This window comes from Ovis aries, chromosome 16 (genome assembly GCF_016772045.2).
Source record: "Ovis aries strain OAR_USU_Benz2616 breed Rambouillet chromosome 16, ARS-UI_Ramb_v3.0, whole genome shotgun sequence".
Classification (NCBI taxonomy): Eukaryota; Metazoa; Chordata; class Mammalia; order Artiodactyla; family Bovidae; genus Ovis; species Ovis aries.
The window spans coordinates 35,452,795-35,465,792 of NC_056069.1; the positions used below are offsets into that span (position 1 = coordinate 35,452,795).

Below are 12,998 nucleotides of genomic sequence, written 5' to 3' on the forward strand. Positions count from 1 at the left end.
TTTGTTGTAAGGGCAAAGTACAGAATACTGTATGTACTAAGGTCCAATTTATGTGACAACATGCATGGGATATTTCTTGAAAGACACATATGAGGCTGATAACAGTTTTCTTTGGAAAATGGGAGATGGGATTAGAATGTGAGATGTTTCTTTTCAGTATTCCCTCTTATCTTTTCTTAAGCATTTTACTGTGCATATATTTATTCCACAATAAACTATTTTTTTTCCTAAAGGGAAAAGAGAGGGAAAAAAAAGTCTGAATCAGTAAGACATGAAATACCCTGCTATGTATGATAGATGTAAAGTGTTGTGGGGCAGACACAGATGGTGACAGTGCAGACCCAGCCTGTTTACTATTTAACTAGGAAGAGATTAAATTTAAAAGTGACAACGTAATTTATGGGAACTTTACAAAACATAAAATTAGCATAAGAAACCATGTGTGAGTGCTCTGTGTACAGATGAGAGAGTTCGCCCAGCAGCACTCGGCTGCATGGTGTCAAGCCAGAGTATAAGGAGAGCAACCACACGACGCTTAAAAAAAACAGGTGGCTTGTCAGAAGCTTGCTTGTAGCAAAATGGTCACAAGTGCAGCATAGCATGTTGTTTCAAGCACAAGTGGAAGTTTAGAAAACTTTTTTTGTGTGTGGCCTTGCCATGTAGCTCTTTGGGCTTCCCCAGTGGCTCGGCAGTAAAGAATCTGCAGCAGACACTAGAGACACAGGTTTGATCCCTGGGTCAGGAAGATCCCCTGGGGGAGGGCATGGCAACCCACTCCAGCATTCTTACCTGGAGAATCCTGTGGACAGAGGAGCTTGGCAAGCAATGGTTCATAGGGTCACAGGGAGCTGAACACGGGTGAAACGACTGATCTCACATGCATGTAGATCCGAGTTTCCCTACCAAGAATTGAACCCATGCCCCCTGCATTGGGAGCCCAGAGTCCTAACCACTGCACTGCCAAGAAAGTCCCTAGAAAACTTTTAAAAGAAATCGTACTAGGCTATACCTGAAGCTAACATGATATTATACATCCACTATGTCTCAACAAAAATTAAAAGAAAAAAAGCATAGTAAGGTTTGATTATCCTAGTCTCTCTACACATAGAGACATAAAAGTGCCCTTGAAGGTTTAATAAGAGCCTGTCCCATGTAGAAAAAAAATGGTTCTAGATGCTAGGATACTTCTTAAGCAGAACACCCCTGTTGCGTATAAATAGTAGGTACATACTCTTTCTAATTCTCATAGCCATCCTGCATGTTAGGAAGCAGTAGTCTTATTTTAACATCCAGGGAATATAAAACCCAGAAAAGCAAAATACATTATCCAGTGCCCTACAACTACTACAAGTTGGGATTGGTAGTCAAACCTAGATCTGAATGATTTCAGCACAAGTATTCTATCAAACCATTCCACTTCCCATGCTGAAAACTTCCTTCTGGTGTTGTTCAGGAATCAAGAATTGAGAAGGAAATGGCAACACGCTCCGGTATTCTTGCCTGGAAAGTTCCATGGACAAAGGAGCCTGGCAGGCTATAGTCTATGGGGTCACAACGAGTCAGACACGACTGAGCATACACACACAGGAATCAAGAAAGTAAAAGCAATGTTTGTTTGTTCATTACCTGAAGGGCTGGATAAGGAGTTACACTTCCTGATTCTTAGTCCATTCCAAGATATCCTAACTGATATCCTAATTATGCATATCCTAATTATTCATAATTGGTTTGAGGAAAAGCTTTTGGTTTTTACAGTTGAGATGGGGAGACTGCCATGTATCAATGATGTAGCCAGATTAAGTGATAGCTAAGAATAGGAATGTTTATTAAGAACTATAAGGTTCAGATGCTTCTGCAAGGTGGGTGTATATGACCATTTCACAGATGAGAAAAGAAAGACTTGGGGATGTCAAGCAACTTACTCATGCCCCAAAACTGAGTAATAAATAATTAAATGAATATGAGTGGTGAAATCTGAATTGAAACTCAAAACTCTCTATGCCAGAACTTTTCATTCTTCCCTCAGCCATGAAGCCACTGAAGCACAATAAAGATATATATAGAAGTGGCAAATATAAGACATTTGTTTCAAGAAACATGGCTGTGAAGGGAATGAGAAACAGCAGCTGTTAACTAGAGTGAGGGACAAGGAAGTAAGGATATTGTTGTGTTTCTTTAACGTACAGGAGATCAAACCACGTTTAAGATGGGAAGTGCATCGTAAAGACTGAAATACAGTCCAGAGCACAGAGTAAGTGCTTAATAATTGTTTCTTACTTGATGAAAGTGAAGGAGTTATTGATTAATGGAGCAAAGTCTATAAAAAAGCAGGCATGTTATGAACCAAGAATGGCAGTTAGTATTGGTAAGAATGACATTTTTTCCAGAGAATCAGAGGCAAAGGAAATAAGGGAAGCAAGATGAAAGGAGGTTTTAAGTTAGAACAAAAGGTAAATGGGGGTGGTCCAGTAGAGTGCTCTCCATGATCTTGGTAAAATAAAAGGTAAAGTATCCGTGGTGAACGAGGAGGGAGTGAGAGGGTCCGGGAATGTGGGGAGCTTTTAAACAACTATTATGGTAAACGCGATAAGGTCTCGGTGAGACCAGATTCTGAAGAGGCTGTGTTTAGGTAGTGTAAATGACTCGCTTGGGCAGACAATTACTAGGGACCCCATCAAATATACACTTAGATTGTTCTTAGTGCAGAGTTTATCAGCCTAGATTCAGGAAATACCAGACAATTGCTAGAGCTTTTTGTCCCATTTGGATGAACAATAGCCATATGTCGACCTACGCAAGTGTATAGAAGATAAAAGTTTATATTCCACATTGCCAGTTCAATGGCTAAATCTTGGGGCAGTGTAGTTCAGTTCAGTCACTCAGTTATCTTTGCGACCCCATGAACCACAGCACTCCAGGCCTCCCTGTCCATCAGCAACTGCCGGAGTCTACCCACACCCATGTCCTTTGAGTCAGTGATGCCATCCAACCATCTCATCCTCTGTCATCCCCTTCTCCTCCTGCCCTCAATCTTTCCCAGCATCAGAGTCTTTTCAAATGAGTCAGCTCTTCACATTAGGTGGCCAAAGTATTGGAGTTTCAGCTTCAACATCAGTTCTTCCAATGAACACCCAGGACTGATCTCCTTTAGGATGGGCTGGTTGGATCTCCTTGTAGTCCAAGGGACTCTCAAGACTCTTCTCCAACACTGCAATTCAAAAGCATCAATTTTGGGGGCAGGCACATAATAATTCCCCAATAAATAACTTAAGACCTTATAAAAATTCACACTATTGATTTCAAAATAACTCGTCAGGATAGCTCAGTAATTATTTTTCTTTGTCACATTCCTCATCCTTATGTGATCATCTTTTATGTTTATACTATGCTTCAGACTTTTCAAGATGCTTTCAATACATATCAGCTCATCTAATCTTTAAACCTTTATGAAATAGTTGGGGTCATACCACTCCCATTTGACAGATAGAAAAATTAAATCACATGGAAATTAAATGATTTGCTGAAGATAAAGGACTGTTTGGTGTAAAGCTGGTGGTAAAATCAGTTTTCTAATGTCTGACTCAATTCTAAGACATCCCAACAAAATCATGACTGGAAATTAACTCTACAGTCAAGGTTTTATGGTGATTGGGGATGATATGATACATTGTTTTTTGGGATGTTTTAATATTTATTTTATTTATTTGGCTGTACTGGGGCTTAGTTGCAGCACATGTGATCTTTGATCTTTCAGTTGTGGCATGCGAACCCTTAGTTGTGGCATACAGGATCTAGTTCCCTAATCAGGGATCAAGCCCGGGCCCCCTGCATTGGGAGTGTGATGTCTTAGCCACTGGACCACCAGAGACGTCCTCATAGTATCTTTGGTTTTCTTAAGGAATCCATGGATTGAAAAGGAAATCCAGAACCACAACTCAAGATGCTCCCTAGACCTCGTGGACCGTGAAGGTTACAAGCACCTTCTTCATCAAAAGTCATCAGTGTCAGAATCTAAGGGGTAGATTTCCTGAGTCCTCATAGATCTTTACATTACAAGAGAATTGTCACAATACCAGGAACCAGTATTTATTAAAATTAAAAAAAAAAGATCTCAAGTACAAAGTTTGTGAAATAACACAATTTCCATTTTCTATATATAAGTATACTACCATTGTCAAAGTTTCTTCGTTAATTATCTCCTCCCCTTCTCCCCACTCATTCTTCCCTTCCCCTTCAATTCTGCTTTTCCATTTATAGTTTTAGATCCTGACGTAAAGTCACCACTTTGGGTAGCTGGTGTTTCAGTGAACCTGGAACCACCCTTCAGGGTGGGGCAGATAATGCCTGGGGACTAATGGCAGACTCATGGAGGCCCCTGCCAGGCATTTCCTCCTAGTAAAATGGCCCGAGTGTTCACCCATGTGTCAGAGCACATGACTTGTGCAAGGCCTCTACTAAGCTCCCAAAATTAAAGAGAATGAAAAACTCAAATCAAAAGTTGTTAACTTCCCAGATTCTTGAGAGCTGTTTTCATGTCCTAGACAGTTCTGCAATTTCGCTCCCCTTTGTTCACAACTCTTCCCATTTTTCTGTAACCAGTATGAACTGCTCCCTACTGTACGTACGGTCAGTTCTCTTTTGTTTTTGCTATTAGGCATACTTGAAAATTATGGTTAAGAATTTTATTATCAAACTTATTACATCTCTTGTGGAAGTTCAAGTGTTACAACTAGGCGTAAGTCAAACTCCCATTCAGCTTTTTAGCAAAATGGCCAGCATCTACTTGAAGCCTTAGTTCAGTTCAGGGCAGTTGCTCAGTCATGTCCAGCTCTTTGTGACCCCATGGACTGCAGCACGCCAGGCCTCCCTGTCCATCACCAGCTCCTGCAGCTTACTCAAACTCATGTCCATTGAGCCAGTGATGCCATCCAACCATCTCATCCTCTGTTGTCCCCTTCTCCTCTCACCTTCAATCTTTCACAGTATCAGGGTCTTTTCCAATGAGTCAGTTCTTCACATCAGGTGGCCAAAGTATTGGAGTTTCAGCTTTAGCATCAGTCCTTCCAATGAATATTCAGAACAGGACTTCCTTTAGTATGGTCTGGTTGGATCTTCTTGCTGTCAAGGGACTCTCAAGAGTCTTCTCCAAAATCACAGTTTAAAAGCATCAGTTCTTCAGTGCTCAGCTTTCTTTATAGTCCAAGTCTCACATCCATACATGACTACTGTAGAAAACCATAGCTTTGAGTAGACAGACCTTGCTGGCAAAGTAATGTCTTTGCTTTTTAATATGCTGTCTAGGTTGGTCATAACTTTTCTTCCAATGAGCAAGGATCTTTAATTTCATGGCTACAGTCAACATCTGCAATGATTTTGGAGCCCAAGAAAATAAAATCTGTCACTATTTCCAGAAGTGATGGGACCAGATGCCATGATCTTAGTTTTCTGAATGTTGAGCTTTAAGCCAACTTTTTCACTCTCCTCTTTCACTTTCATCAAGAGGCTCTTTAGTTCTTCTTCGCTTTCTGCCATAAATGGTGTCATCTGCATATCTGAGGTTATTGGTATTTCTCCTGGCAATATTGATTTCAGCTTGTGCTTCATCCAGCCCAGCATTTCTCATTATATACTCTGAATGTAAGTTAAATAAGCAGGGTGAAAATATACTTAAGGCCTTAAGCCTTAAGCTCCTATTAAATGGTCCAGGAACATAATTCCTGAATCTGACTTGGGATGAGAGGGGGCAGTAGGATATAAATTTGCCTGCTTAGCTCCCTGCACCTGAGCAGTCCTGGACTGTCCAGTAGTCTTGCTCTGTCTGCTACAATGTGGCCCATATCCCTGCACATTTCTCGGAGGAAGAAATTCCAAATGGTCTTTCAATTCTTGTAAAGCCACAGACTACCTAGGCAATATTGATATCTCTGAGACTTGAGGGATAAGACCCAAATATATAGATAGATAGATTGATCAGAGTTTTGGTTGTTAACTCTCAAATTTTACATTTCTAATTCTTGATACTAACTAAATTCTAAACTTGTTGTTCTTTCCCTTTGTTTTACTTCATATATTTTAGATCTTTTCATGATTTTATTTCAAGCTCCTCAATTCCAAATCATGAGATATTTTTTGCCCTGTTAACCTGTATCAGTCAACCATCTTTGGGGGCCTATTTTCCACTAACTCCTGGATGTCTACTTTCCTGCTATCTGATTGTCAAATTCTGAAACATATACCCAAAACATCACTTTATTTCAATTCCTTTCTAGATTATTTTATAGTCTCCAGAGTTAATATTGCCCTAATAATACTGAAAGCAGTTGCTCAATATTTCGCTAAGAGGCAAAGCACCAATTAGAAAAGTTGGACTTATGAAAATCTGTTAGTACATCCATTTGAACTTAGCAATGATTTCCATCTAATGACTTTAAGAGCATGGACAGAACATAGCAGAAAGGGCACAAACATCATAAGATATCAACTAAGTTTTATATTCTGGCCAAGTTTGAATTCCACATCTGTTGCTTACTGACTCTCTGAAGTTGGGTAGTTTTCTTACTTATCAAATGGAAACTAGATAACACCTAAAGAAGTGTTATGTAAGTTAAATAAAATTCCATGTGCAAAATGCCTAAAGTGGTTCCTAGCAAAAAAATGATTTATTAATGTTAAAATTAATCTCAGAAATTTCCTATAGATTTATTGTTTCTGTTTCTTCTTTATTTGCTTTATTATAATTCAATATCCATTCTTTGCTTCCATGACATCAGACTAGATTTTTGCTTTTGAGAATTCTGATATTATTAATTATATTTTGGCACAATTTTTGAAGTTTACATTAAGATTTTAGAGCCAATCATATTAGAGTAGGGCAAGTCTACCTGTTTTTTGCCTCCCTGAAAAACTAAGATGCTTTTCCTTAGTATTATTTGTATGCATGCAAATATATTCCTTGTAGTATTTGAAAGTGACCATAGATTTTGCAAAGCAAAATATCCCATTGCTAAATACTAGTGTAACATAAGAATACTTTAGTGTGTGTTCCCTCAAGTTTAATGAACAAGACACTTATAGTTTAGTGTCTCATTTAGCCTGTCAGACTGTCTCTAAGAGTTTTCCAAAAGTAATTTGAAAAAACAAACCATCCAGTTCTCCATCACCCAGCTCTCCCTTCCTCTGGTTTGACTGCACCCTCAGGCACGCCCTCTGGTGGTGATGGTGAGATGGCTGTCATAGTTCCCTGAGGACCCCTTGGAGTTACAAGTCCAGGGAATCACCCCACTTTCTGGACAGCTCAAGTTATTATAACCAGGGAAGAGGGAGTTGATGCCCAGCAAGAAGAACAGCAGGGGGCTGCCCCAGCAGCCCCATGAGAAAGCCTCCTAATCCTGTGTAAAGATAAATCCGTAGCGCACAGAGTTCAGGGTAGGTTGGGTTCTAGTCTACCCAGTTCAGCATTCCCCAAACCATGTCTATAATTTCTCAGCTTCAGGCCTTAGATCACTCTCATGTGGTGGGGTCTGCCACTTGTCAAAACATTTTCCGTGAAAAGATATCAAAATGGCTAACAAATAATTTTTCTTCTCTTTGGATAATGGTTTGTTAGGGCTTCCCTGGTAGCTCAGTCAGTAAAGAATCTGCTTGCCATGCAGAGACCCACGTCCAATCCCTGAGTCAGGAAGATCCCCTGGAGAAGGAAATGGCTATGCCCTACAGTACTCTTTCCTGGGAAATCCCATGGGCAGAGGAGCCTGGCGGGCTACAGTCAATGGGGTGGCAGAATCGGACTCGACTTGGTGACTAAACCACCAATGGTTTATTAATACCCATTCACAGTGGCTTATTCTCTTTGTGTAAAGCTTTCAAGTCACTTATGATTCTATCAAACCATATTATTTATAAATTAAAATAACAATCTGCATTATCTGTCTCATTCACTAGGATTTTTAATATTTGTTTTATGAAAGAAGAGGTAAGTAATAATACCTTATTAGACAAATGGTCCTGGGACATTCATAAATGACTTATGAACAATAATAAACCCATAAAAATAGATCCTGATCTCACGTCTAATTCCAAAATAAATTACTAATAATTATTAAAAGTTAAATGTAAGAACATGTATCCAATTAGAAACAGGAGAAAATATAAGGTTAATAATTATGTGTTCTCAATTGACTATGCCAAAGCCTTTGACTGTGTGGATCACAAGAAACTGTGGAAAATTCTGAAGGAGATGGGAATACCAGACCACCTGACCTGCCTCTTGAGAAACCTATATGCAGGTCAGGAAACAACAGTTAGAACTGGACATGGAACAACAGACTGGTTCCAAATAGGAAAAGGAGTACATCAAGGCTGTATATTGTCACCCTGCTTATTTAACTTCTATGCAGAGTACATTATGAAAAATGCTGGGCCGGAAGAAGCACAAGCTGGAATCAAGACTGCCGGGAGAAATATCAATAACCTCAGATATGCAGATGACACCACCCTTATGGCAGAAATTGAAGAGGAGCTAAAAGCCTCTTGATGAAAGTGAAAGAGGAGAGTGAAAAAGTTGGCTTAAAGCTCAACATTCAGAAAACGAAGATCATGGCATCTGGTCCCATCACTTCATGGGAAATAGATGGGGAAACAGTGGAAACAGTGTCAGACTGTATTTTCTTGGGCTCCAAAATTGCTGCAGATGGCGATTGCAGCCAAGAAATTAAAAGATGTTTACTCCTTGGAAGGAAAGTTATGACCAACCTAGATAGCATATTCAAAAGCAGAGACATTACTTTGCCAACAAAGGTCCGTATAGTCAAGGCTATGGTTTTTCCAGTAGTCATGTATAGATGTGAGAGTTGGACTGTGAAGAAAGCTGAGCATCAAAGAATTGATGCTTTTGAGCTGTGGTGTTGGAGAAGACTCTTGAGAGTCCCTTGGACTGCAAGGAGATCTAACCAGTCCGTCCTAAAGGAGATCAGCCCTGGGATTTCTTTGGAAGGAATGATGCTAAAGCTAAAACTCCAGTACTTTGGCCACCTCATGCAAAGAGATGACTCATTGGAAAAGGCTGATGCTGGGAGGGATTGGGGGCAGGAGGAAAAGGGGACGACAGAGGATGAGATGGCTGGATGACATCACTGACTCGATGGGCGTGAGTTTGAGTGAACTCTTGGAGTTGGTGATGGACAGAGGGGCCTGGTGTGTTGCGATTCATGGGGTGGCAAAGAGTCAGACACGACTGAGTGACTGAACTGAACTGAATTGACGGTAGGGAAGGCCTTCTTAAATGTAACTCTAGTGACAAATTATCCATGAAAAAATTTACTAATCAAATTCAAGAAAAAGTAGTTAGCCTTAAATATCAAAAAACTTTAACTTTATGACAAAAAGACAAAAATATCTCTAACATATAAATGTAATCAGAAATTTTCATTTATCAGATTTATAAGGGAACTAATTATCCCTACCTCAACCCCCCAAAAAATGGCTGGCAAAAGAAAACACGAGCTAAGCCTGTGAGATTTTCTCCTGTCAAGCAATGTCACAAGTCATGGGTGTAGGGACTGGACAATTTTTAAAACTCCAAGAGGACTAGGATAGTGAGCAGAGAGTGGAGTGAAGTGAAGTCGCTCAGTCATGTCCAACTCTTTCCGACCCCATGGACTGTAGCCAGGCTCCTGAAAGGATAGTATTTTTAATAATTACCATAAAAGAGGCAGAAATATCTAAAAAGAATTAGGAAACTTTTTATATAATATATAAGCAGTAGAAAAGTGGTTGCCAGGGGCTGAGTTGGGTGGAAAAAGGAGAGGTGGTTGGTCAAAGGGTAAGATGTATGAAGTGTGAGGATCTAAAACAGAACATGGTGACTACAGTTGATAACACTATCAGCTGACAACACTATACAGTTGTATAACTGAAATTTGTTAAAAGAGTACAACTTAAGTATTCTTGCCACCCTTCCCAAAAAGACAAATACGTAAAGTGATAGATATATTAATTAACTTGGTGGGGAGAAACCTTTCACAATATATATGTGTATCAAATCATCACATTATACAGTTTAAAATTCTATTTGTCAATTATACATCAGTAAACTGGGTGGTGGGGGGTGGGGAGAAATGGAACAGTTAAAAATCTATGTCCCGTGATACTGAGAGTATTAAATTCTTTAAAGCATTAATTCAACCCACAATGCATTTCCTTCATTATTATGTTTAAAATCCTCATTTCTGCATACTTGGAATGGTCAGTTCTTGCATGGTGAAGATTTGTCTTAATTCACAGTATTTTTTGTTTTGCTTCATAGGTACCAACAAAGGACCAATGACTTTCTCAACAACTGCCCTGCCACCACCTCCACCATCCCATCCAGCCAGCCAACCACCATTGCCAGCATCTCACCCAACACAATTGCCAGCCCCAAGTCTACCTCCCAGAAACATTAAACCTCCCTTAGACCTCAAGTAAGCAAAAGATTATTTCACCATTTCTTTGTCAGTCTCTTGTCAGGAATTTTCAAACTATGCTTGGCTGAGTGCTGAGGGTTCCATGTGACTCTGGTGGAGCCACAGAAGTGGTCAGTTAGCAGGGAGAAGAGATGGCTTAGCAAGCTGCTCTCACACCTCCATATCCTTAAGCAATTCTTATTTATCTGCTTTGGCAATGGTTTTCCCGTTAAGAGTTCATTTGAAGAAAATTTCTAGAGCCTTTTTAGAAGTTCTGAAGCATTCTTCAGGTCAACACAACCACCATCTCCTTAATCTTCATCATTTCCACCACCACTAGCATTATCATCACTGCTACCATCATTTTCATGCCACCATTATACCACCAGTACCACCACATTTTATTGGTGGCCTGTAATGTGCTAGGCACTTTACATATATAATCCTTATGACTTTATTGAGTGGGTAGTGTTTTCATCATTTCACAGATGAGTAAATGGAACTTTACAGAGGTTAAGTGACTCTCAATAGCAGACTGTCCTGTATGCTTTTAACCACTCTGCTAAATAACCTCCTATAAGTAAAAAAACGGAGGTTTTCTCTAAGTAACCAGATTTCTGACTGTGTATTTAAAAAACAGGAAACTTATTCAAGCCCACTCTCACGTTTCTTAGATGGTACTTTTTAGACATGTCAAAACTGTATATGTTTTTATGCACAGGCTCTTTATCCGTGATTTACCAGAAGAGCTGGCTGAGAAAACAACAAGCAGAAGACTGGGATAGAATGAAATATTGTTTTAAAGAGAAATAGACAATGGCAAGCATAGATTCTATCGACAAGTCAGAGTAGATCTTCGGTTTCTTCTTCTAAAAAATTGTTTTGCATGGTTATCCTTTACCACAAATATGCCAAAAATACTTAGCTACAGTTGTTTCTCCTTCACTTCAGTCCCCTACGAGATTGATGTTCATTACATCTAAAGTACTTAATATCCATAATCCTCATGATAGACCCAGTTAATATCATGTCTGATTGACAGCTTTCCTTCAATGCTGATAATTACAATTTAGAACAAGAGTTGAAAACACACTTGTCATGGGTGGCTAGTGCTACGTTTCACTTTATTAGGCTTTGATGGGGAGTGAGGGGGTGCTGTTGGTTAAAAGCAAAACTCCAGCTGACTAGAAGATGTTAGAGCAGTTTACTATCTTACTTACAACCTGCATTTTACATTTATGTTAACCACATGCCCTTCCAGGCATTCGAGTTTATGAATCCTAGTTTATATGACAACCAGCTACCAAAGCAGAATATGAGCCATTTGCCTACTAACATATGAGTGTCAAATAAATATTAACTTAATTAAAATAACTAATATGTGCTCTTATATAAACTTGATTTCTGTATAAATTGCTTTCTTTTCACATGTATTAAATCCTATGTCTTTATCCTACTCTTAAGAATTTAACCCATTACATTTTGATCTCAGTACTTTTGAGGCTTACTATAATGACTCTATCCCAACAGATAGCTTTAATTAGGCTTCTGGATTCTGTGTAATTCTAGTGAGAAATTTCAGTAAATACCTTGAGTATGAATTCTTGATAATTGATAAGGCAAAAAGACTGGTAATTCTTTGACTGAAGAAATCATTGAGGTGGGTTTATCACTATTCCTGTTGTTTGAGGGTCCCCAGGACCAGTCCTAAGTTTGGTGATCAACCGCAAGGATACACAGGACCTAGCATACAGGAGTACTTGTGGCTAAGATTTATCCTAGTCATACTCTTCTAAACTTGGCAGTGGACAGAGTAAAACTGCTCCTTTCTCTAGCTACAAAAATGCAATACATGTGTGGTATTGCTTCCCAGGGAAGCCGATTAGAGTCATCTTTCTATTGAAAGCTGCCACCTAGGCACCTTCTGCCTAGCAACTACCAAAATACCAGACTTCTAGAAGTAAAGCAGGTGTTCACCATAAGTCGTGTTGTTTATACAGTCTAGGCACAGCAATGCACTCTTATCATTAGGCAACTTTTCCTATCAGTGCAAGGAATGCTTTAGAAGTTGAGTTTCCAGATATAAGCCAACAGACTATCTTGGTAGAAGATTCTTTTTAAAATAGCAGCTTCAGGCCTGCTACGTTAACTCTTTTCTGTAAACCTGCCCCTAGAATCCACTGTGATAAGGTGAGGAATACACAGGTGTGGAAGGAAGAACAAATTTCAAAGAGACCGGAAGCCTGGAGCACTGCAGCCTACCAATGTTGGTCAATTTCCCACATTTGTAGGAAATTCATACAAAGTCAAAAAGAGTCCACCAGTCAACCAGGTTCAAATTTTTGCCTGTAACATTAGAAATTAGCAAAATCCAACAGTTGTAATAAACTTAACTTCATCCTTATTTCCATTTTATTAAGGACTCCTAATTCAAAAGTCTGATTCATTTAAGAGTTACCAACTCCTCAAAATGTATATTCTCAGAAAAAAAAAAAGATGCCGAGAAACAAGAATTTAGATGTTACATTGCCTAGATATGCTGGAACTGTCAGATCT

General features: G+C 39.2%; 1 protein-coding gene across 6 annotated transcripts in view; it reads left to right on the plus strand.

The window, feature by feature from the left end:
• FYB1 (FYN binding protein 1) overlaps positions 1 to 12,998 on the plus strand; it is a 175,172-nt gene that overhangs the window by 117,312 nt on the left and 44,862 nt on the right. For all 6 annotated transcript variants that reach the window (XM_060400475.1, XM_060400476.1, XM_042233840.2 and 3 more), the window contains one exon: positions 10,304 to 10,460. In XM_060400475.1, the coding sequence (XP_060256458.1) occupies positions 10,304 to 10,460 (157 nt within the window). The remainder of the gene's footprint in view (positions 1 to 10,303; positions 10,461 to 12,998) is intronic.